Source organism: Polypterus senegalus, chromosome 4, assembly GCF_016835505.1.
Source record: "Polypterus senegalus isolate Bchr_013 chromosome 4, ASM1683550v1, whole genome shotgun sequence".
Classification (NCBI taxonomy): Eukaryota; Metazoa; Chordata; class Cladistia; order Polypteriformes; family Polypteridae; genus Polypterus; species Polypterus senegalus.
Genome location: NC_053157.1, coordinates 101,552,683 through 101,579,969, shown reverse-complemented (window position 1 = coordinate 101,579,969; position 27,287 = coordinate 101,552,683). Strand labels below are relative to the sequence as shown.

Below are 27,287 nucleotides of genomic sequence, written 5' to 3'. Positions count from 1 at the left end.
ATGGTCAACGGAATGGCCAAACTATTCCAAATACCATAGCTACTTTAGCGTTGTTCCTCTCAATGCACCACTCAGACTAATCATCCCACTGTAGCCCATTTAAGAAGTACGTAGTGATTCACACACAGAGCACATATAAGAAGAAATAAAAAACAAAGCATTTAACGTGCTACTTTAGTTACAATGGTATTTGAGAAACTAGTAAATCAAACAATTTAAAGATGAAGTTTATGATGTTCTACTTTAATGACAAATAAACTACGTCATTAAAGCGGAAATTTCGAGAATAAAGTTGACATTTCGAGCCCACCGTCTGAGTGTCATATGAAAGCTTATTAGGGTACAGAGAAAAAAAAATAGGCACACAGTGGGGAAAAAAGCACAAAATGATAAGATAACTCAGGAGATCAACTTTGAAGTTCAACTTTGGAGTTTGGAGATCAAAATTAAAATCCATTTGAGTACTGCAGGAGCAAAGAGCAGTGGAAATAAACACATCCGGACCTGCTTTCAAAAAAATACATTTGACTTACCAGCAACATCCAATCATTGTGGACACATTCTTTCAAAGCTCAAATAGGTGATCAGTAAATAAGTCATTTTGGCCACAGCATAGGATCAGGAACTATTTTCTTAAATATAGAATATAGTTCTCCTTACCGTACTATCCATAACCTATATTTCAGTTCTAATAGCACAATCCTTATCCCTAGCAACTTTACTATGTCCACCTGTATCTTGCCAATAATGTCGTCCAAAGAAAGCATCAACCAAGTGAATTTAATATTTAATAATTCTAACCCACGAACCCACAATCTACCTCTTCCTAATATTGTTTTATCATACAGATGAAACAAGACATACATTTACGTTTGATATATCTTCATCAAATATAATAATGACTAGCTGTGCTACCCATTTAAAACTTGTTGAAATTTAAGTAATCAATGTAGACCTCGGTGTTAATGTTTACAGTAAACCATCTATTGAAATGTAAAGTACTCAAAAAAGCACATGAGTCCCAAACAATGAGGATCTTATGAGCCAAATCACCCTCGGGGAAACACGCCACATGGCCATAGTGCCATAACTGACGCTCCCTCACAATGCAGTTAATGTACCTCATTTTGGACTCCATGAGCAACCGCTCATTCGAAACAAAATCAAACCAACAGTACCCAAGGATTTTCTGGAGAGACACAGTACCAAAGGAGTCCAGTCTTCGTCTCAGGTCACTGGATAGCGTCCATGTCTCACAACCATATAATAAGACAGGAAGCACCAGGGGCCTCATGTATAACGCCGTGCGTAGAACTCACACTATAACATGGCGTAAGCACAAAAGCCGAAATGTGTTTACGCACAGAAAAATCCAGATGCAGGAATCTGTGCGTACTCCAACTTCCATGTTCTTCCGCTACATAAATTCTGATCAGCGTGAAAACTAACGCTCGTGCACGCGCATTATGTAACGCCCCAAATCCTCACGGAATTACGCCTATTTGAATATGCAAATCAATATAAATCGCCCTTAAGCGCAGCCTTCTGTGAAAAGACAATGGGAACAGCACGGGGGAAAATATAAGAATTTCAGCGAATACCAAGTGGAGGCAAATGAAAAACATACTATTTGTTCAAATAAACCGTGGTATAATCAACAAAAGGAAGTTGATTGAGTGACATAGCGTGTTGGAGAAACTTGAAAGCTCACATTCACAAATCGCACAGTGCTGGAAATAAAAAAGAAGTCACATATCAAAGTTGCCGTGAAAAGCCGAGTTGTAAGCCCACTGTCTGAGTGTCATATGAAAGCTTATTAGGGTACAGAGAAAAAAGGCACACAGTGAGGAAAAAGCACGAAATGTCAACTTCAATCTCGACATTTCCACTTTAATCACGTAGTTTATTTTGTCATTAAAGTAGAACATCATAAACTTCATCTTAAAATCGTTTAATTAACCAGTTTCTCAAATCACATCGTAATTAAAGTAGCACGTTAAATGCTTTGTTTTGTATTTGATCTTCTATGTGCTCTATGTGTGTGAATCACTACTTGCTTTTTAAACCGGCTCTCTTCCTACAACTGGACACAGAATCAATTACATTCGTAATATTACAGTTCTCTGAATAACTAAAATACTGAGATGTATACGTGATATCATTTTCATGATGATAGGAGTTAAAGCACGTTATTAAACATGTGTTTCACTTGATGAAATAATTTATTGCAGCAGTACAATCAGGGCGGCTCTAGGCTTGTGGTGGCACTGGGCAGAGGAAGAATCGGTGGCTCCTTCGCCCGCCTGTCAGTAAGGTAGCTTATGCACAGTGAATGGCTACGTCTGTTGCGGACACTGTATAGCCGCCTCGTGCTCATGACACAAGCATTTAACTTTTGCCGAAATTTTTCTCTGTGTTTTTAGCTGTGTTGTTATTTTCTCTTTCTGTTTTATATTCAATATATATTGGCGTAGCTGTCACTGCAGTCAGTGCTTTTCTTTCCCCAAGTAACCGAACGCCATACAATCAGCTCTGTAATAGAAGTTAAGCCATCTGTAAGCTTAGCGCCGATTCTTCAAAACGTTTAAAGAACATTCAAATATCTTCGTAGTACATGTTTAATTATTCTATCCTTAACGACACTCCCAGTGAAGAATATAGATTATTTAAATGAAGTTAAAGTTTTATCTGTATAATTTAATAAACATATTTTGTTGAATTTCACCTTATAAATGATATCGTTTCTGTTTCTGAACCGCGAGGTCCGTACAGGAAAGGCTTTAAAACATTTTGCAGTGGCTGAGACAGCGTGTCCTTGAAGCTGTATACTGATAATTCCCTTTCCGATCAGCTGCTGCTGTGATTCACACTCAGATACAGTGATATAAATACTCTGAGTGGTGCAGTGAGAGAAATATTGAAAAGATGATCCGCTGTGACAACTCCTAACAAGAGGAGCTAAAAAAAGAAGAATAAGAAAAAGTGAGAGTAAAAACGCTAAAGCAGTTATGGTATTTGGAATACTATGGCTGTTCCCTCTACCATTATATTGTTACAAGTTAATTACAATCAGATGCATTACACTAATAAACAATATGCGGTTAGTTTCGGTGTATTTATAAAGCCGCGTCAGGAAAATAAGGTGTAACCACACAGGAACAGTAGCACTGCTTTGACGCTGGGTGCCGCCAGTCTGCAAAACCGAGCAGAGAACTTGCGTACGACAAGGTATGAGGTACCGTGGAAAAGTGCGTGGATTTACGTCAAGTGTAGGTTTTATACATCGCGATTTGAATGTGGAAAAGTTCTTACGCAACGTTTCTGTGCGTACGCACCGTTTATACATGAGGCCCCAGGACTCTAAAGACTTGGACCTTAGTCCTTTTGCATAGATATCGGGAGCGCCACACACCCCTTTGAAGCGACCTCATGACCCCCCATGTTCTCTCAATATGTCTACTGACTTCATAGGAAGAGTCACCAGAGACATGAATGTCACTGCCAAGGTACAGTAAGTAAACCTCTCAACAAGGTCAACACACTCTCCGCAAACAGACACACTGCTGATGGCTGTGCCCAAGAGGTCATTAAAGGCCTGGATGTTGGTTTTTATCCAGGACACTTGCAAGCCAAGACACTCAGACTCCTCACTCAATCGCTGAAGCGCCCCAATCACATCCTGCATTGACTCTGCAAAGAAAACAGCATCGTCAGCAAAGTCAAGATCCGTGAATCTTTCTTCACCAACAGATGCTCCACACCCAGTCCATACAAACATTGAACATAGTAGGAGCAAGAACACACCCCTGACAAACCCCAGAATCATCTGGGAAAAACATAGTGGACCTGCCTCCACTCTGCACAGCACTCACAGTACCAGTGTACAGGACAGCCATGATATCCAGCAACCTCGAGTGGATCCCACGAACCCTCAGGATGTCCCACAGGGCAGCTTGATCAACTGAGTCGAACACTTTGTGAAAATTGACAAAGGCTGCAAAGAAACTCTGCCGATATTCACGTATGTGCTCTATGAGAACCCTCAATGCCAGGATGCGGTCGATGGTAGACTTTTTAGGCGTAAAACCAGACTGTTGCAGTCGCTGGTAGGTGAGCAAGTGATCATGGATGCTATTGAAGACGATCCTAGCAAGGACCTTACCTGGCACCGAGAGCAGTGTTATCCCCCTGTAGTTGTTGCAATGCAGGCGATCACCCTTCCCTTTTCCAGATAGGGACGACAAGTCCCATTTTCCAGTCAGTTGGGATGATGCCAGTCTCCCAAATGAAAGCAAAGTTTGCTTGTAATGCCAGGAGGACAGCCTTACCACCAGCCTTGAGAAGTTCACCCCAGATACCACAGGTCCCTGGAGCCTTCCCCCCCTCAGCTGGTTCACCACCTGTGCAATCTCAGTGAGATTGGGTGGTTCACAACTAATTGGAGGATCAGCCCCAAGAACTGTGGACCCAGAAATATCCAATGTCCTAGCCGGAGGATCAGCTTTGAACAACTCCTCAAAGTAGCCAGCCCAGTGGGTCACAACTGCAGTGTCATCTGTAAGGACCATTCCATCAACTGCCCTGACTGCAACTCTCCGAGGAACAGATTCAGATGTGCGTAATGCTTTGATTCCTCTGTGAGCAGGACGTGGGTCGCTGGACCACAGATGGTGTGTCACTTGCTCACAGACTCCCCTAACAAACGCCTCTTTATCTGCCCTCGCAGCCGTCCTTCTCAGTTCCCGGTAAAGGCCAGAGTTGCCATTGAACTGTGTACTGTGACTCCTCTCAATGATATCCAGGGTGCCCTGCGAGATGAAACACTTCCTTCTGGGAACACCGGTAACGCCAACACAACCCACAGCAGTCTTCAGGGCCCTGTCACGGAAGATCTCCCACATCACATTAGGATTGGCAGTCATACCCAAATCTGAAAGTTCCTCACACAATTTGCGTACAAACTTATTAGAAACAGCCTGGTCTTGGAGTCTGGCCAAGTCCAGGCTCATTTTCCTAGTAGGTGGTAACCTCCTGGACCTAAGCTGGATGCTAAGAGTAGCAACAAGTCTATGGTCAGAATTCACAAACTGGGAACTTCTGTAGGCCCTGCAGTTTTGCAAGAGCCTCCAGCATCTGCCCACAACGATGTGATCAATTTCCTTCACCACACCACCAGTATTGGAGTACCAAGTCCAACGATGCAGTTCAGGGTGCTGGAACCAGGAACCAGCGATTTGCAGGCCCTGACCTTTTGCAAAGTCAAGGTACATGGAGCCACTTTCACCACAGTCACCAGACCCATTTGGACAGAGACAATCCTCATAGCCAGCCCTGTCAGTGCCAGTGGCTGCAATTAAGTTGTCCATGACCATAGGAGTGTCACCTCGTGGGCACCTATCAACCACCGAGACATCACTCACTCATGGTTGGAGCATACATTGAGACAGCAGACAAGGCACCCAGGGAGTGCCGTAATCTGAGTCCCATAATACGATCATTGAAATGAGTGACATCGGACACCATCAGAAGAAGCCAATCCGCTACAGCAACAGCTACTCCCCGAGTATGACAGTCATCAGACTGACCAGACCAATAAAAGGTGTATCCACCTACAGAGATCTGGCCAGTCCCCAGTCTGTGCACCTCAGAGAGTGGTGCCACTGAAATGTGGAGTTTACAGAGCTCCTCTGACAGCAGAAGAAGATGATCATCTTGCTGGAGAGATATGACGTTCCGTGCACCCACCCATATGGGCCTCCTCAAATTGGGACCCGAGTGCTGCCATGCAGCAGTCGACACCTCAGCACCACACCAGTTCTGATCCCCAACAGAACTGACCCTATTGGCACTCCAACGGTTTTGATTCTTCTGGGGATGGGGCTCCCGAGGGCTCCCCCCTTCATGATGCAAGCAGCCTTCCTATGGGCGGATGCAGCAGAGCTACTCCCGCGGAGAGAAAAAAGGAGTCCTTTCTGTAGTCTGGAGCTTTGTGAAGTTTTTTTTTTTTTTCACAGTGGCCGGAGTGCTAATTCTGCCACCAACCCCCATGATTTCCCTACAAGTTGGAGGACCGCTTGCAGGCCTGGATGCAGTTTAACGTCATACCCAGGAACTTTCATTACAGCAACTCAAAATCATACTCAGTAGTTTGTATGGCCCCCATGTGCCATACATGCTCCTAATAAGATGATGGATGGTGTTCTGGGGAATCTCCTCTCAGATTTGCACCTGGGCATCACTAAGTCCTGGCAGCATCAGATGGACCGAAACATAATGTCTAAGAGGTGTTCTATGTTATTTAGGTCAGCATGGGGGCTAATCAATGGTATCAATTCCTTCATCCTCTAGGAATTGCCTGCATACTTTCGCCACATGAGTCTGGGCATTGTCATGCACCAGGAGGAACCTAAGACCCACTGCACCAGCATATGGTCTGACAATGGGTCCAAGGATTTCATCCCGATACCTGAAGGCAGTCAAGGTGCTGTTTTCTAGCCTGTAGAGGGTCTGTGCATCCCTACATGAATATGCCTCCCCAGACCATCACTGACCCAACACCAAACTAGTTATGTTGAACGATGTTAGTCAGCATAACATTTTCCACAGCTTCTCCAGACCCTTTCATGTCTGTCACATGCCAATTGAGCTCCACGGTGCTGGGCATGATCAAAAGGCCCACTAGAGGACATCCTGTCCCTCCTTGCAAAAGGGAGCAGATACCAGTGCTGCTGATGGGTTAAGGACTTTTTATGGCCCTGTCCAGCTCTCCTAGAGTAACTGCCTGTTTCCTGGAATCTCCTCCATGCCCCTGAGACTGTGCTGGGAGACATAACAAACCTTCTGGCAATGGCACATATTGAGGTGCCATCCTGGAGAAGTTGGACTACCTGTGCAACCACTTAAGGGTGGCGGTATCACCTCATGCTACCAGTAGTGGCACTGACCATAGCAAAATGCAAAACTAGTGAAAATAACAGAAAAGATGAGGAGGGAAAAATGTCAGTAGCCTCCACCTGTTAAACCATTCCTGTTTTGGGGGTTGTCTCATTGTTGCCTCTCTAGTGCACCTGTTGTTAATTTCATTAACACGAAAGCAGCTGAAACTGATAAACAACCTACTCTGCTACTTAACTGACCAGATCAATATCCAACTGTTTCATTGAATTGATGCTATACTCTGATTAAAATGTGTTCCTTCAATTTTTTGAGCAGTATATTTTTCAATTCAAGTAGTAATAAGAACCACTACATTTGTCATTCCAACAGATGGCACATCCCAAACATGTGTAGTAATATGCATATGTCTAAGTTACATGCCATCTGGTATGGGATGCATAAAAGCAGTATTAACATTTGTAAAGTTCCATCTGTTGGAAAGACAGAGATATAACAACCCGAGAGACACACAGGCACACAGACACTTATCCTTCTATTAAGGTGGATAATAGCAGTGATAACAATAATAAGAGGCAAAAGGGGAATTGTATGATGGTGACAGAGGTGTTTTGATTTATATCCCTAAAACTCTTTTTTGCAGTATTATGTACTCTACTTTTCAGAATTTGTCATATGTATCATTTAGTGGTTTTATTTTTCAATACTAATCAGAAGCACAATCAATCTAGATTTGTTTTAACTGACAAATCGAGTTTTTGAAAAATGGTGATAACATGCACAGCTCAAATAAAATATGAGGTGGAGTTCTGAAACTTAAGAGCAACACACACAGTACAATTAATGCTAAATAAATGACATTTTGAAACACTAAGCTGACAAAAATGTGTTTTTTTAAACTTGAGGGTGATATGAAAAGTTCAAACACAGCTCTGTGAATGAGATTTTGAAACACTGGTGTGACATGCAGAGTGGGAATGCAGTATGATACAACATTTTGAAACTCAGGGGAGGCATGCCTTTTTAGTCATTCTGGTATGTAACTGAGACATGTTTGTTGTTTGTCATCATATTACAATACTATTTGTCTTTATTTATTTGAGCAGCTGTAAAAAGACAGATTTCCCCCAGAGGACAAATGAAGAGCTAACTGTCTTGGAAATGAAATGGGAGGCAAGGTTTCATAAGATCTGCACTTGGTTGAACAAACCTTCGTGAAGCATCGTAGCATTCACTGCCATTGTGCTGTAAATTGTTGAAATTGTTGTGAGGTTACCAAACTGACACCCATCCTTCTAGGGATATTTTTGTAATTCTATTACAATTATATACTCAGCATGTATATTTCAGTGACAGACTGAAACAGTATTCTATAAATCAAACAATATATGATAAATTTGTGCAGCTGTAAAATGATTTCCTTTGTCTAAAACTTAGTGTCAAAAAATAAAAGTACAAAAATTAATATAGTTTCCCTGCAAAATGGATCCAACTTCATATCTGAGGTTTTGAAAGCAGTGGTGTGGAAAGAACACTGAAAGCTGAGTGTCATACTGAATGTACATTTAAAAAAAAAATAAACTACTGTCCAGTATGCTCAAATGTGTGTTTTCATTTCTGAGCATCATAAATTTCACTTCTTTTAGGGCAGATGACTGTCAGTGGTTTCAGCCAAATCATTATCTTCCAAACACCCAGCAGGTCAGTGGGAACATTCAAAGTTAGCATCTTTTAATTGTATTGTTATTGGACTATTTTTTGTTTAGGCATTGTTTGAATAGCTAACCATTGAGTATAACATACTTAATTCTTAACTGATATATTCACACATACACTCTATATACTGTACTTGTAAACTTATGTAGAGACTTTATGCTAACATGTATATACACATGCCACATAAATTACATATGGAAATGGATGCGCTTATGATGTCCATTTTAGGAAATCCTAATTTTTAGTATTTCTCATTATTATAATTCCCCAGTGTTGCTTATTATATATCAGTTCTCAAGAGTCCCTTCATCACTACTCACGAGTCCTGCTTCATTAAGATTGTCTCATATGCTGTATATCTAGACATTTCAAAAGTCACTTTTCTTGAGTTAACTGCTACATATGCATAAAATTACTTAATTTAATTAGTACTGACAATAAACGAAATGCTCAAAAATCAAGTGGGTGGTGAATTTGTTTTCTCTTCTGATGGAAATTATGGACCATTAACAATGTGTTCTGTCCTAAGTGGAACCTCTTGAGCTTTTTATGATCTTCACTAATAGCAAGTGCTTCTCAGATTGATTATTAATACATTTTAACAAATTTATTTTAATGTAACGTAATTTAAATTAGTAAGCATCTTACCAAAGTTCTGTACTGATGAAGATATAAAACATTTTGGCAGAATAAATAAAAATTAAGAAGACCTTTATAGTATTTTTTTGTTTAAAATATAAAAATCATTGTCTCAAATGTTATGCTTTGTGGGTTTATGTTTGACACTGCTAAAGGTATGCATTGTCAGAGACTCCCACAGATTGTAGAAAACGTTTTGCCTTAACATCCACAGGCCAAATAATGCAATCAATCACTTAATAAATAAATAAGTAAATAAATAAATAAATTTATTTTGTAGAAATTGCAAGATGAAGCATTTAGTTTGGGACATCAGGAGGAAGAACTGAATTTCCTGACAGCAGTGGCATGAAAGATCCCCAGAGGTATTTCTTATCACACCATGGAGAAATGAGTCTGTAACTAAAAGTACACCAAGACAGCACCTCCTGAAGATGACAGAGGAGATTTCTCAAGATGTCATCCAAATTTGCCTCCATTCTCTTTTCAATAAAAGCTTCATGTGTGTCCAGGTTTAGTTTTGTGATGGAGCAGGCTTTCAGAATATGTTTGCTCAGGCATTGTGCATTGTTTGAACTTAGATAGATACTTTATTAATCCCAAGGGGATTTGAAACAAGCCCTGAAGCAGCATTTACAAAGATTTGTGCTTCAAATTGTCAACATGGTGTTGACACTTCAGTATCAAGTGGCCTATACCTAACATAAACATGTTCATTGAAAATTGCGTCATTTTGGACGTGTAAGTAGCAAGAGCTGTAATATGTATTCTGAATACAAATTCTGCAGAATTTTAAACAATCTGTTCTAATGCATACCTTGCTAACACCAGATCAACACTGTTTGCATCTTTTGAGACCTTTCAGTAGGCAATGGCTAAAACAGTTAGTTTCATTAAAGGATCTCAGTGTCAGGTCTGTGCTTGAAAATAACTTTTTTTAACATTGTTTTAAAATGAAGAGTCTTTATAATATTAATATTACAATACAATACAATACAATACAATAAAACTGTATTTTTGTACAGCCCAAAATCACACAAAAAGTGATGTGATGGTCTTTAACAGGTCCTGCCTCTAGGAAGACAAGGACAAATCCCACCCCCCCAAAAAAAACCCAGACAAATTCCCCCCCAAAAAAAACCCTTTTAGAGAAAAAAAACAAATTGAAGAAATCTTGGAAAAGGTAGTTCAAAGAGAGACCACTTTCCAGGTATGTTGGGCATGCAGTGGGTGTCAAAAATGAAGGTAAATACAACATACAGAACAGAACAAAAGTAATCATCAAAACCTATAAAGCTCAAAAGAATTGTGCTCCTTCTTATATTTTGGAGTGCTTGCCCACTATAGACCCTGTCATAATATCGGATCCTGAACAACTGATATGCTTATTATTGCAAGAGCCAAAATTTATAAGAGTATTGAGGTGGCTTTTTAATGTTTTAATGAATACTTTACTGAGAGAGATTCTAAACATTTTGTTTCTTGTACTTGTTATAATAGATTATAATATGTATTGCAATTTAAAGATTTGCCATCATTACTGTCCTCTGCAATTCTTTATTTTCTCTTACAGGTTTTGTGGTGGTATATTGTGCAATTGCCATCTGATTAAATAATTCTACTTTGGTGTGTCATATTATATGCCAACTTTTGACAAAGAACAGTGCATCAAAACAGTTATAAAGTACTTTGACACAATTATGTTTAAAAGAATGCCCAATGGGGGCTGGTCAGTCTTTTGTCCTTGAAACCCCTAGATATTTACTTTCTTCAGTATCTTGTTGGCTGGAGTTTTAATTTTTTTTATCCTCCCCAGTCAGCTAACCACAGCAACCTCTGTTCTAAATAAGCAAGCTAAAAAACCAATAGATAATTGTTTTTTATTAAAAAGAATAATTCTTTTGTACTGTACATTTGAATCTTTACCGGAAACACAGAACGTTCTTTCAACAAGCCTCTTGAATTGACTCCAAACACCATGCACCATGGAATCGATGAGAAAGACACAGAAAAAAAACTGCCCAACAGAAAACACACTTATACAGCTACTATATATTCATAGCGCTAAAATGAATTAAATGAAAAGTATACAGATACTGCATTAAACTTCTCTTAATGTTCCATTAACCCACATCTAAAACATTTCAGTTCTCTATATTAAACTACATTATATATGTGTGGTCTGTTTTAAAGATTGTGCAGGTTATTTTTTTTTGTTTTTTAGCAGCTTCCTCAATATTTGTGATCCTTTAAATTACAGTATTATCTGCAAAGATCACATCCATATCAATAATGTAAACAAAATGAGTAATGTTCCAAGCACAGATTCCTGAGGGACTCCACTAATGACTTTGTTCAATATGCAGCATTATTCCTATATTTCTCACTAATCATGATGCCACACAGTAGCGACATGTTGCTGTTGATTACCTCATGCAAATAACAATTTAACTGTACTCTGTACATATGACAGTATTGATCCTATAAACCCATCAACACCATTTGTAATATGCTACAAGCAAAATTTTGTGTACTTCAACAAAAGGTTCCAGTCTATCATACAAAAAGGAGCATTTCAACAGAGGTGTATTAAAAAAAAAAGGCCAAGTTTATTGTCACATGAAACTTACAAGAATACATGGAGTCAAGATTGCAGAAATTGTTAAGAGCTGGGTTAAAAAAGGTAGAGTTCATTTGCCAAGTGAATAAAGCAGTTGTTGTATTTCTTAGTGGGAGATTTTAGCTTATAAATTGGTACAGTATAATCTCTAATGAATTGCCTCTTATTCTTTCAGCAGCTCCCGTTAGTGGTTGCCACAGTGGATAATCTTTTTCTGTATCTTCCTGTCCTCTGCATCCTGCTCTTTTATACCCATCACCTGCATGTCCTCTATCACCACATTCATAAAACCTCTCTTAGGCCTTTCTCTTTTCCCCTTGCCCAGCAGATCTGTCCTTAGCATAATTTTCCTAATATACCCAGCATCTCTTCTTTGCACATTTCCAAATCAATGCAATCTCACCTCTCTGACTTTGTCTCCAAACTGCTCAACCTGAGCTGACCCTTAAATGTACTTGTTCGCAATACTATCCATCCTCGTCACACCAAATGCAAATCTTAACATATTTAACTCTGCCACTTCCATTTGTGCCTCCTATTTTTTTAGTCAGTGCCACAGTTTTCAATTTCTTTAACGTAAATTGTCTCACTACTGTCCTGTAGACCTTCCCTTTCACACTTGCTGATACCCGTCTGCCAGAAGTTACTCCTGACACTCTTCTCCACCTATTCCAACCTGCCAGCACTCTCTTGTTCACCTATCTTTCACAATCCCCATTACTCTGTATTGTTGATCCCAAGTATTTAAACTCATTTATCTTCGCCAACTCTACTCCTTGCATCCTCACCATTCCACTGATCTCCCTCTAATTTACACACATGTATTCTGTCTTGTTCCTACTGACCTTTATTCCTCTCCTCTCTAAAGCATATTTCTACCTCTCCATGGTCTCCTCAACCTGCTCCCTACTCTCGTTACACATCACAATGTCATCAGCAAACATCATAGTCCGGGGCACTCCTGTCTAATCTTGTCTGTCAACCTATCCATCACCATTGCAAAAACAAAAGGGCTCAGAGCCAATCCGTGATGTAAATCCACATCCACGTTGAATGCATCTGTCACTCCTACCTCAGACCTCACCACTGTCACACTTCCCTTTTACATATCCTGTACTTCTCTGCCACTCCTGACTTCCTCATACAATACCACAACTCCTCTCAAGGCACCCTGTCATATATGCTTTCTCCAGGTCCACAAAGACAGAATGCAGTTCCTTCTGGCCATCTTTGTACTTCTCCATCAACACCATCAGAGCAAACATTGCATCTGTGGTTCTCTTTCCTGGCATGAAACCATATGGCTGCTCACTAATCATCACCTCACTTCTTAACTTAGCTTCCAGTACTCTTTCCCATAACTTCATGCTGTGCCTCATCAATTTTATCTCCCTATAGTTACTACACCTTTGCACATCCCCCCTATTCTTGCTGATTTACTATCGCCACATCATCCAACCTACTCTGTCTCTCATTATCTCCATTCATCAGTCTCTCAAATTACTTTCTCCATCTGCTCAACACACCCTCCTGGCTTGTGATTACGTTTCCATCTTTATCCTTTGTCACTCTAACCTGCTGCATATCTTTCCCAACTCAGTCCCTCTGTCTAGCCAATTGGTACAGGTCCTTTTCTCCCTCCTTAGTATCCAACCATACACCTTTTCTTTAGCCTTTACCACCTCTATCTTCATCTTAAACCTTATCTCATTGTACTCTTGTCTACTTTCTGCATCTCTCTGACTATCCCACTTCTTCTTTATCAAGCTCTTCGTCTGTATTCTCTCCTGTACTTCCCCATTCTACCACCAGGTTTCCTTTTTCTCCTAGCTCTGTCCAGATGTCACACCAAGCACCATTCTTGCTGTCACCCTTTCTACTTCTGCTATGGTTGCCCAGCTGTCTGCTAACTCTTCACTGCCACCCAGTGTCTGTCTTACCTCCTCCCTAACCTCAACCTTCTAGTCTTCCTTTTTCAACTTCCACCATTTGATCCTTGGCTCTGCCCACCCTCTCCTCCTCTTCTTGATCTCCAGTGTCATCCTACAGACAACCATTCAATGTTGCCTAACTACACCTTCCCCTGCCACCACTTTGCAGTCTTCAGTCTCCTTCAGATTGACCCTCCTGTGTAGGATATAATCTATCTCTGTGCATCTTCCTCCACTCTTGTATGTCACCCAATGTTCCTCCCTCTTCTTAAAATATATATTCACCACAGCCATTCTCATCCATTTTTTTTGCAAAATCCACTATCATCTGACCTTCTTCATTCCTCTCCTTGACACCACACCTACCCATCACACATCTCCTCTGTTCCCTTCACCAACATGTCAATTGAAATCCAATCCAATCACCACTCTCTGTCCCTTGGGTACATTTTCCATTACTTCATTCAACTCCCTCCAGAAATCTTCATTCTCATCCATTGCACACCCAACTTGTTGGACATATGTACTAGCAACATTTATAATCATACGTTCAATTTCCACCTTCATAATCATCACTCTGTCTGACACTCCTGACATATGATTCCTTCAAAATAACCCCTACCCCATTTCTCCTCCCATCAAAACCATGAACAATATGAATCCACCTCCGATCGACCTGGCCTTATTCCCTTTTCATTTTGCATGCACAATATATCAACCTTCCTTCTCTCCATCACATCAACTATCTCTATCCTCTTACCAGTCAAACTGCCAACATTCAAATTTCCTACCCTCAGTTCCACTCTCTTTACCTTCCTCCTCTCCTCCTGCCTCCAGACACGTCTCCCACCTCTTCTACTCCTTCTTTAGCCAACAGCAGCCCAATTTCCGCAAGCAACCTGTTGGCTAACAGTACTGGTAGCAGCCATTGTTAGTCCGGGGCTCAACTGATCCGGTATGCAAATCTGTATTGTTGTCTGCATATTGATCTGGCAAAATTGTACAAAGGTTGCATTCCTGACATAACCCTCCTCATTTATCCGGGCTTGGGACCAGCATGAAGAAACTCACTGGTTTGTGCATCCCCTGTGGCTGGGTTTGAATTGACATTCCTGAAAAATGATTTAGTAAAGAAAGAACTATGCCACTATGGCAAAATCTTATCCGATAGTAAAATGATTCCTCTGGGATGTAAAACACCTGATGTGAAGCATGTTATTTCTTGTAGAAGGCAGGTGTTACTACATAACGCTAATGGTTGTTTAAGATGGGTGATTTTGATTAGTTTCATCCAAATCGAAAAAATGTTTCAGTTGTGGGAGAGTCGATAACAAGGTCAGTGAGTGTAAACGGGTTGATGTTATGGGCAATGAAGTGCTCATTCTGACAAGAGCACTACAGAGGATTTGTCTGATGGGTTGGATGAGCCCTCAGATCATGACTCCAATGTAGTGAATCTTGATGCCAGCATTAGTAAGGGGTGCTCAATTTGGGGTATACTTCTTTTAGACAAGACTCCTGTGACAACTGCTAGTTAAAAAATGCAGTGGTCCTGGAAGTGCCTGCAAACAGTAGGGTGGACAGTAATGCTTTGGGTGAGCCCGTTGAAGCTGGTGGAACACTCAGAAATAAAACCAATTACTCCTAAGAATAGAAGAATGAAAGCTAAGTCTGTTAAAATTGGTGTGACTCCTGTTAATTGTAATGGATATGGTGATGTCCTGCATAAGCTGCCAGTAGCTCTGACTGATGCTACTGTTGTGATAAATAAGAGGGGTGAGTGATGACCCCGTTCTAGCTAGAGGACAATATCCCCCTACTGCAGAATCGAAGTTGCTGCAATTAACATTAGGATTGTCACAAGTTGAGAAAATGTCTGAAATTGGATTAGGAACACAAATGTAACAAGAATAAGTTACTCTGAGTAGACGGAAGAGGAAGGTGGAAGAGGGAGAGAATATTAAGGCTAAATGTGTTAGTAAAGTGAACTCAGTTAAGAATTTGCCTCTTCAGCTAACAAGCAACCTTCTGTAAAAAGGAGCAATTGCAAATGAGTGTAGCATTTGATGGTGATTTGAAGACCACTGCTTATGACAACAAGTTGTCCTTGATGAGTGATGTTTTAGTGAGTTCTGTGAGTACAGGTGGTTATAATGTCAACTGCATCAGTAAATGCTAAATCTTTAAAGGAAAGTGCAGAATACATCGATCTCGATTTACACCTCTTTTTTCACTTTAGATAAGATAGTTATGTGTAGTGCCAGACTAGGAATGGAGGGAAAAGAAAACTAAATAATTTAACTGGCAATGTTCAATATTCCTTTAAAACCTACTAAAATGGATTTTGTTGCATGTCGTCTCTTTGTTATTTGTCAATCTGCTAATTTTTTTTTTTCTTTTAAGCTTGAGTGTCATTTTATACAGGAATCACACACCAACATTCCATGGCTTGAGTGTTAGTGGAGGGGTTACAATTCTTTTCAGGCAATCTTTTGTTGCAGATTTGGCATTTTCTATAAAAGTTACAAAGTCAGAGTGCAGTCTCGATATTCATTAATGTCTATGGACCTAATGTAGCAAGAAACAGAGAACATTTTCCCTAACTCTACATGATTTATTGCTTTGGTGTATTGGGAGGACATTACATATATAGATGGACACTTCAGTTGTACAACGGGTGCCAGGGTAGATTGGAACGGCTCTGAAACTCATCCAGGATTAGTTACAGAAGGACAATTTAGTAGATGTGTAGAGGAATTTATATCTTGAGATTAAATAGTAAATGTGGGTGATAAGGTCCTGGGTTCTAGAATTAATTACCAGATTAGATCAGGTTTATAGGTTTAAACTCAAAAATAATTTAGTGTTGGTTTCCCCAATTTCTCCCACCGGGTTTTCAGAGTGTAGTTTAGTTTATTTAAAGTTTGCTATTTCAAATAAATTTTATTTGTACCTAAACTGCACATTACTGAAGGACTTAGTTTTTGTGAAGCAGTTTTGCTGTTTTTGGGAGATATAGATAGATAGATAGATAGATAGATAGATAGATAGATAGATAGATAGATAGATAGATAGATATAGATATAGGTGATATATATATCAAGTAGATTTTTCTCATCTGTGCAGCAGTGGTGGGGCACCTCCAAAGTCCAAATCAAAATCCTACAGCAGTATTCCACAAAGTCTATCTAGATTGTCTGTGAGGCAATCAAAGGCTTGAATAAGACAAAGCCTTTCTCAGCACTGGAGTCTAGCTTTGATCCTGTACTATTTGACAACCCTCAGTGAAAGGACTTCACTAACCACTCTGATGCACGAATAGGTACAAGGTTGCCTGATGAGAGCCAGATTTCTGAATCTATCCCAGGTCAATAGATTTTTTGCATTTTATCTATTTTTTATTAATTTCAACAATTTTGTATTATCAGCTTAAATCATTTTTTTTATCATAATATCCTTTTAAAATGACACATGAAATTATATGTGCAGAAGGTAGGACCTCTAATTTTTGGGTTTTAGAGAAGCCTTTAATGTGGAAGGGAAATTTAAGCTGTTCACTTTTAGAATCTGCTGGTTTTGCTTGCTTATTGATAAAAATGAATTAACAAAATGAGTCAGTTGATTGACATGAACGAGAAAAAACTAGACAGCTGGAATTGAATTATCATCTGAGATGGACGTGTTGTCAGTGTGCCTGATAGGAACTTTGCTGAGCCAAATACAAATGGCACTGAAACATTTTGTGGCTTTGCCAGTCATGTCTGGGGTCATCACCACATTAGAGGAGGGCATAGTATTTGAAGTTCTTTTAAAGTCCAACATTGCAGACTTTGTAAGTTCCCTTGAAAAAATGTTAAATAATACTCCTGCATCATTGATCTTTAACTCTCCAGGCAATTACCTCTATAAGATACATGCTAAGGTATCACATTTTCACACATTAAAGGACTGTCACAGTCCTCACAACTATACCTGCTTGGTTGGCACTATATTAACCATACAGAACTAAGAAATACCATGTAATTATATCTAGAAAACATAAATAAATAAGACATTTAAAAATAATTAAAAAAAAAAATTTTTTTGAATACACTTAAAAGAAACTAAAAAAGCGTGTGACACTTTAACTACTACATAGGGTGGTGCAGTGGGTAGTATGGATCCAGCATCCAATGTTCATATATCACACACAGTCATTCCTGTAGAGTTTAAATGGTATCCCTTTTCCTGCATAGGTTTTGCTCTGGGCTCTTTGATTTTGCTCACAGTAATCGTTGGTTTCAATTTGACCTTTGTGTAACTATGATTGTGCATGTGTAAGTGACGGCACACTATATCTGGCCTTACTCAAAGTGTTGCTAGGATAGGCTCACTACCATATGATCCTGAATTAAGGGTTTAAGAATGCATGCATATTATTATAAACAGCTATTCAAATAAAAAGCCGCAAAAGTATAGGATTATATTTGTATGAACAAATTTTTAAAACCCTTTCATGATCACTTTTAAATATCTTAATATAATAAAAGAAAACATACAGGCAGTAATAATAAAATTCATATGTAATAAACAAACATATAGACCATAACTCCTCCCAAATATCAAAATTTTTACATTTTAAAATTTGTTTTCAACTATTTGAAAGACAGGTATATGCTATACTGTATTTAGTCTGTTTGTCATATCTATATTTTAGAAATAACAAGAAGCTTTAGAGGGCTGGGCTTGAAAAGTTCATATACAACAATAATTCACACTTTTATGAAAAGCATAATAAATACTGTATATTGCCACTGCAGACCTTTATGTTGCTTTAAATGTAGCCTTCATAGACAATACAAATTTCCAGGCAAAGAAAAATCAAATGGAAACTAGTTAACTGTTGATGTGTAAGGAGAAAAAGTAATGCTTGGTACTGACTCTGTGACTAGACTAGCAATTAACTAAAGGTACTATTATTTAAAGTTAGTTATCTACTATGTTAATGTCTCTTAAAGAATAAAAATCAGACATTAAATAACACAACCCTTGTTTCAATTTTGTATTATTAACAATAAATATAATGGGATTTTTTAATATTGTCTTTTTATTTTAAAATGAGTCATTTAAACAATTATGTTTCACAATACTGTACTTGTTAAAAGGCAAACGAAATGACCCACTTACTAGGGACAAAGATTAACTACTTAATGAGGAATCCAAAATAATCATTTTTAAATTACAACAGAAAAAACATTTTATTTGAAAAACCCTAAGTGACTGTTAGTGAATTTTGAATATTTATATGTATGTGCCAGTATGAAACATTTAAATTATATAGATTTATATAAAGAAAAATAAAATAATAATTCTTGTTTTTCCCTTTGTTAACTCATAAATTAAAGATAGTAAATTAAGGTTAATTACATTTGATAAGATATGTTTAATTTTACTCCCATACTTGTCTCTCTGTAGGACTCTAAACGACAGCATGAAGAAAAAAAAGAAAAGAAAAAGACAATTAAGCATACAGTGAGAAACAGCAGAAACATGAACAAAACCAAATAGATGATGTACAAAAAACAGTTTACAAAGCCCACATTTGTCTTTTGGCAGTCAAATGTTCACATTAGTTTATTATAGTTAATTTAACATAAAAGCAGAAAATGGTTTTGGTAATTTCTATACAGTATATGTACTGTATATACTGGATTGAAGCAAGTGGTTCAGTGAGACACTTCAGAAATTTGCATAGGACCTTTATTACAACACCATCAACAGGCATTTCCAAAAGCAAATGATGACTAAGATAGATAGATAGATAGATAGATAGATAGATAGATAGATAGATAGATAGATAGATAGATAGATAGATAGATAGATAGATAAAATGTATTTGTCCTCAAGAGTAAATTTAATGGTTTTTACAAAAGCTCTTAAAAGAAATAAATACATAGATAAATAAATATTAAGATTAGATTAGTTAAACTTTATTAATCTATGTATATATATATATATATATTATATATACATACAGTATATGCCTGGACACACTATAATGTAATATACAAAATGCATTGCAAGTACATCAAATATACCAATACTGAATCACTTGTGAGGACTCAACTTTAAACGTTTTGGTGTTAAAATCTTATTTTTTTAGTTTTCTCTCACACTTCTTCTAAACACTTTTGTTTTTAAATTTAAGATGTTTACCTTTAAGATTGTCTTGCTGTGGTGACTTTGTACCAGCTACAAAAAATTATCAGATTTTAAGCTCAGTTAGGGTAGACATTGCAGAGATGTTAATTGTCAAGTCATTTTCTAACCCACATAATCCAAACCAGAGTTGTGGTAGGTGAAGGGACGTGGAAGGTGGTGTAGGACCCTATCCTAGCTATAACAGAGTGCAAGGCAGAAACAAACCCTGGATAAGGTGCCAGTCGATCACAGGGCAGATGTTAATTTACTTAATGAAATGCACTGTTTATATAAGACTAGCAAAATACCTGCACTTCGCAGCGGCGAAGTACTGCCTTAAAATTTTTATTAAGAAGAAAATTAAACCTTTTTAAACTGAGGGAAAATATACCAATAATTATTTGATAAGGATCTCTTTGTATACCACATTGTGAGTTTGGCCCTCCGGTTGTAATATGACCAAGCTGTGCGCTGAGCTTACTCTTGAGCATGCAACGTACAGTTGGCCATGTGAATAGTAATCTTGTTTCAAATCTCACAGCTTGGATTGCTGCTGTCATAATCGGTTTGAGTTTCATGGTTTGTTTCAATTACGACAGTATTTGTAGGGCTTGTGTTGAAGAGACATTCGGCATCTGTCAAGCGTTGTAAGTATACAACCGGTTTCATCGATAACTTCACATCCAGCTTTTGAGAGTTTAAACATTCATAAACATCAAAGTGTCCACTACTGAAATCGTCACCTGTCAATCTAAGATGTTTAAAAGGCATTGGCGGTTGTCGCAAGGTGTAAAATATTTGGCCATTTCGGTACACTTGAAAGCGACAACCGAACAATTCACTGGCAGCCATCAACTAACATACAGATGCATAGGTGAAGGGCTTAAGCCTTTCAGTCTTATAGTGCTCCTGTGTAGAATAATTATCTCACGTACCGTCATCAGTCCACACCTTGAACCTGTCCCAGTCATTCAATACATAAGACACAATGTTCCTCTGGATATCAAGAGTGAGCCTGATATGGCCGTGCAATATGTAACAAAGAGAATGGAAAAGGTAGGTGCCATCTCTGAGCATGGAAACAACTCGGTAAGTGACAGTTCTTTGATCGATGGTGATCACCTTAATAGACATGATAATGGGGGTACGGTTGGAATGATAAAGGAAATGGGTACCTGAACAATTTAAAGTAAGTCTAAAATACCTACACAATAACTATAATCGTAATAAATGAACAATAAAACTGCGGAGAAGCTGTGGATTAAATAAAAAGGCTGTAGTTATCAGCAGGGAGACGTGAATCCCATGGCGAAGCAAGGAAGGAAATGTAGAGACTGGAGCGACGGACGACCTTATATAGGCAGGCAGCCAACAACGTGGGAGGCGTTGGGATGGGGGACCCAACACCGCCTCACATGGTGACCGAGCTGCAGGCTATGGACGTATATATGTACGTAAGTAGGATTCAGCTAGCATTGGGAACCCGTGTACCAAATTTCTTGAAGCTGGGCCCATAAGTAACAAAGACCATTGAAAAGTTCAATATGACGGCCGACAGTGGCATCATACGACCGAAATAAATACCAAATTTCAGCCTTCTACCTACACGGGAAGTTGGAGAATTAGTGACGTTGGAAATTTCATTATGGCGGCTGACAGTGGCGTCATACCACCAAAATAAGTATGTACATTGGTTTTGGTTAGCGCAGGGAAGCCGCCTACCAAATTTCGTGAAGATGGGGCCATGAATAAGAAAATTCAACACGGCAGACATTGTTGACCGTTATCACCGTTACGCGTAGAATTTCAAAATGAAACCTGCTTAACTTTTGAAAGTAAGCTGTAAGGAATGAGCCTGCTAAATTTCAGCCTTCTACCTACACAGGAAAGTTGGAGAATTAGTGACCTTGGAAAGTTCAATATGGCAGCCGACAGTGGCGTCATACCACTGAAATAAGTACGTACATCAGTTTTGGTTAGCGCAGGGAAGCCGCCTACCAAATTTCGTGAAGATGGGGCCATAAATAAGAAAGTTCAACATACGGACGTTGTCGACCGTTATCGACCATTATGACTGTTACATGTAGAATTTTGAAATGAAACCTGCTTAACTTTTGTAAGTAAGCTGTAAGGAATAAGCCTGCCAAATTTCAGCCTTCTACCTACACGGGAAGTTGGAGAATTAGTGATGAGTTAGTCAGTGAGTGAGTGAGTCAGTGAGTGAGTGAGTCAGTGAGGGCTTTGCCTGTTATTAGTATAGATTAAAAACATAAACTAGTTTGCGTGAGTGTTGCTTAGGAAATGTGCACAAAGGGGTTACTGCAGTGGCTCGAGCCCCTGCCCCTTTCACCTTATTGGTCCAAGTGCCTTCCTCTTCTGCTAAGAATGTACACCTCCTTTTCATTGTAAGAAATGGAGAAAAAAAGAGCAATAAGCATTAGTTCTTGATAAAGCTAGGTATCCATGGAAATAAAGTGGGGTCTTTAACAAGAGTGTCTCCACCAGGTGAAATGGGTAGTAAAAAACTCCACAATTAAAAGTATTGTTACTTAGACAAAAATTTGCTTAAGTAGACAAGGAAACCACTGAAGTAAATGTAACAAAGGATGATATGAATAAAATGACTCAAGTAAAAGTACAATTTAGTTACTTTAAGAAAAATATTAACCTACATTAGTAAATATTTTAACTATATATGCTGTGCTTTGGAAATCTTAAGCAGACTAAACATAACAATACAATAGATTTTATTTATCAAAAGTCATATTCTTGAACTACTGTATATACAGATATACACACACTACTAGAAAAAAACTACATTTCAGACTGGAATTATTTTGTAAATTTCTAGTAAGGGTGTAGTAAGCAACTAATAAGAAGTATACTTAATATATAGTAAGTTAACAATGTAGTCCATAGTTATTAATTACAAACCATTATTTGAGACAAGAAATGCTTCTGTGGAGAGAAAAGAAAAGCTTACATTTTGGCAAATTAAGTTTTGTAGTAGCAGACACAAGCAGTATTTACATCCATACAACAATATGGTTTTTAATAACGCTGACGTTAGGCAAGTAGAAATAGCATAGCACCAGCATAGAAGCAAATTTAGTAACTCAAATTCATGTGGATTTGCAGCATTCCCTCAAATACATGAAAGTCTTGAAAAAGAAAAACTTCACTACTTTACTTGCAGGAGTAAATGGCCAGTGGGCATCCCCCTACTGTCAATAAGGAATACTTCAAATAATTTACACAAGTATTTTCTAAGTTTACTTATACCAGGACAGCTCACTTTGTCATTGTATGTGTTTTCTAGAATTTTGGAATTTCACAGTCCACACAAACTGATTTTATTGTTGCTTCTTTGGGTGAACATTGTCAAAAGATTTAGTTTTTTCCTTTTTGGCAAATAGATGAGATAGCAGGCACTTCACAATATTCACAGCTGTCCATTTTAGTAAGTTAGGTGGATATTGCTATGATTAAACAGTAAAATATAGATGTAGGTGAGATTTGTTGTTACCCATTATGTTTTCTCTTTATATCATTGATAATCACATGCAAAGTAGTAAACATATTTTCTAAACTTTAAAATTTCATAACAACATAGTGGCATAATTGCATAAAATTATGAAATCTGTCACTTCTGAAATTCCATGAAGGACCAATTTGGCAATGACAAGTGTTCGTTCAATAGAATTATAGAACGATAGTATATGATAACAATGAGTTAATGCTGACTTTAAGTTAACCTCCTTGACATTAATCCCTGAGAGTCTCTCAGGATTTAGCTGTTATAACCCAATGTAGACTGTGAAGCGTGAATAACCCTGTTATCAATTTAGTGGATCAAATAACATAATGCTACAAAAAAATGAATATCTCTATGTGTTTTTCCCATCTAAGGTAACTCGTCAATATTCATGAGTGGTGCAGAGCCTACAATAAACACACAATGTCATGTAAACAAGAAGCTGTAAAGCCAGTTTTAGAACAATCTGAAACCGAATCATTAGTTGAATCAAGCAATAGTGAGGATAATGTGATTTGGTCATCATACGTTGACATGGATAGTGAAACTGATGTATACAACACTGTAGGATCAAATCATCATGATATGCCTGGTTAATTCAGTCACCTGAAGGTTCACAATGCTGCAAGTAAGTGCATAGCAAAAAGGCTAAATGACTGTGATCAAGAAGAAGGACAATAAAGATTTTGCCTTCTAAGCACTGTTCACAAAGCTGCAACTGTTGTTCATGTCAGGGGAAATGTAGAAGTCACTAAGCTTTGTGCAATAGTAGCCTACAATAATGCAATGGTGTTTATCATGCAGATCAGACACTGGCATTGTACCCACAATACTCAAGCAACAGAAAAAATATAAGTACACAAAGATGAGGCTTTGCATTGATGACTGTTTGAAAACATGTCACATGAAGGGCCTGTACTAAATTTGCATAATTTACAGCAGTTGACACAAGACATACCTTTTCTAATAAATTTATGTTAGTGTTTTGGTATTTCCGTGTTCCTATTACATATAACATTTTTTCTTGATAAAAACAATGCATTTTTCTTAGGGGTTCTCATGCTGCATAATAAACTTAATTTTTTTATGTATAGCATTTAAGTCATAGTGATGTGCTATAATGTGAACTGTGGTATTTCATGTAATTAAATGGAATTTCCTTTATTTACTCTTTTACCTTATTAAGATGTATTATATTAGGAAAATAATGTATACAGTATGTGCAGAAAAGGGGGAATAGTGTGTTTTCTGATGTTCTGACATAATCAGCAATCATAAACAAATATTTTTGACAAGGTCCTCAACATTATAATGCAACATTGAAATTTTCAGTGAAATGAAAAATGCTTAAATAAAAGTAGGCAATAGTGATGTGTTTTGAAAATTGTGCTTTTCGCAGCAAATATGATGTGTTTGCCAAAGACCTTGTTCATGGAATATTTTCCTGGAAATTTCAACTATATAACACTTACCCAAGTAGGAGGATAAAAATTAGCAGGAAAACTTACATATACAGGTATGCACCTCTTAACATCCATGGTATGTTATGTGAAATAAAACGTTATGTGACTTGGCCATTGTAAAAAAAAAATACTATATATAATACTTAGCAAAACTATACTGTAGTGTACCTGTTTGACTAAATATAGAGAAAGAGCGCTACCATGGTCCAGAGACATGTGATACATGAGATTGGCAGCTGCTGCCTATGAGCTGCAGCATACACTGTTATATGTTAACTTTTTATTTGTGAGGAGGGAAAATTCACATTAAAATAAAGATAAAAAGTTCAGGTAGTCTTTTGTATTATATTGAATTTGTCTGAAAATCTGAAACAAGTGCTATGAATAGAGGAAATCAGGAAAGGGCAAATACTTCTTCAATGTACTGTTTATAATAAATTCTATGTTTAACAAGCTGATCTGTAAAAGCAGAAAGACAAAGTGTCTGATGACCAGTGACAATGCCTAGGCACACTGTTGTTCTACTTACACAAGATGGCTGCAGTGTCCGATGAACCAAGACAAGATTCACAAAGAATGATTTAAGGTCTAGCATATCCAATGAGCAGAGGTTCCTAAATACATTACATGATCGAAACAGACAGAACTACCATTTTACAATTGTGCCTGTTTTAATAAACAGACATTGCACTATGCTACTAATTCATATGACATTGTTCTATTTCAGTACACGAAACATGACTACATAGTGAAAATACATAAAAAAAAAATCATTAAAATTAGACAAAATGTCAGAGAATCATAAGTGAATTAGATTTTAAACTCATTCTTGGGTAATGATTCAGTTCATAAATCAAATGAATGAGAAATATGGGCCTTGTTCTCAGGTGATATGCCTGAATTTTGAACTTGAAAGAATGACACATGCCAATTCAGTCAATGAGCTGTAAAAATGATTTTTAATGAAAATTTGTAAGCAATTTTTAGAAAGTAGAATATTTTTATAAGGTTTAATTTGTGTGAAACAAATCCAATAACAAATTGCATGGAAAACTAATTGATACATATAATATATATGCTGTGTCACGCATGCGCGAGTAGGAGGCCACAGACGGACCTTAAACCGCTTCGAAAGACGTTCGCCGGCAGGGAGTGGCGGGGTACTAGCCTTTCTCCTTTGTCTTCCAGGAATAAAGACGCTCCGCCATTGTAATCTTCCCACAGTACGTCCACTTCCGCCCTTCCTCCACCATCTTCCTTGACGTCAGCAGTCCCATCCTCCCTCACGGTTCCTTCCCAGCATTCCTCCACTTCCGGCTCCTCCCCTATAAAATGGCCGCCGACGCCTCTGAACGGCATCGCGCATATGAACTGTTTTTGTTTATATCATGACCTGTTTTGTTTATTGTGGAGTGTCCACAATATACGGGGCCAGAAAACCCCAAAACTTTATGCTGTTTCTTGCCTCTTATTTTACAGTGGCGTAGTCGACAGGATACTATAGCCCGAGAGAAATGACTGAAGGGCAAGACCTCAACACGGTGCTGCAGGGAATGAACGCCCAGATCCTGGCCCTGCAGCAGGCGCAAGCCAACACCACCCGGGAGTTGGAGGAGACGAAGGCCAAACTGGCTGAAGCCTGAAGGGTAAGGCCCGACCCGCCTCGTCCAACGCCCCCGCCTCTGGTGTCCATGACAGAGGCAGACGACATAGAGTCTTACCTGGGCATCTTCGAGAGGACGGCCACCTGGAACCTCAGATACGTTGAAGGAGGTTGCCAAATTACTGCGAATAAAGCACCTGAAGACGTCTGTCTACCACCCCCAAACAGACGGGCTGGTAGAACGTTTTAACCAGATGCTTAAACAGATGCTCCGCAAGGTGGTCAGCGCCGATGGCAGGAATTGGGACCAGCTCCTACCACTCGTGCTTTTTGCCTACCGGGAGGTGCCCCAGGCCTCTACGGGCTTCTCCCCTTTTGAGCTATTGTAAGGGCGACAACCCCGGGGACTTTTGGACGTACTAAAAGAGGGCTGGAAGACTGAGGCCCTTCCCTCCTCCAATATATTGGAGTATGTGGTGTAACTGCGCGACAGGCTCGCTAAAATCAGGCCCATTCTAAAGGACCACGTGACCCATGTGCAAGCAGCGCAGGCACGGTGTTACAACCGCAACTCTGTCCTCCGGGAGTTCCGCCCGGGGGATCGAGTAATGGTACTCGTCCCTACCTCCCATTCAAAGCTACTAGCTCATTGGCAGGGGCCATACGAGGTTAAGGAATGAAAGGGGCTCGTTGACTATTTAGTTAA

The 27,287-nt window shown here is 38.7% G+C and overlaps 1 protein-coding gene across 14 annotated transcripts in view; it reads right to left on the bottom strand.

Moving 5' to 3' along the window:
- adgrl3.1 (adhesion G protein-coupled receptor L3.1) overlaps window positions 1-27,287 on the bottom strand; it is a 1,314,450-nt gene that overhangs the window by 45,528 nt on the left and 1,241,635 nt on the right. For 2 of the 14 annotated variants that reach the window (XM_039751107.1, XM_039751111.1), the window contains one exon: window positions 19,207-19,258. The exons of 11 other annotated variants lie outside the window; for them this stretch is intronic. In XM_039751107.1, the coding sequence (XP_039607041.1) occupies window positions 19,207-19,258 (52 nt within the window). Of the gene's footprint in view, window positions 1-19,206; window positions 19,259-27,287 lie in introns of those variants that run through there. One more of the 14 variants, XM_039751110.1, reaches the window with a different exon arrangement.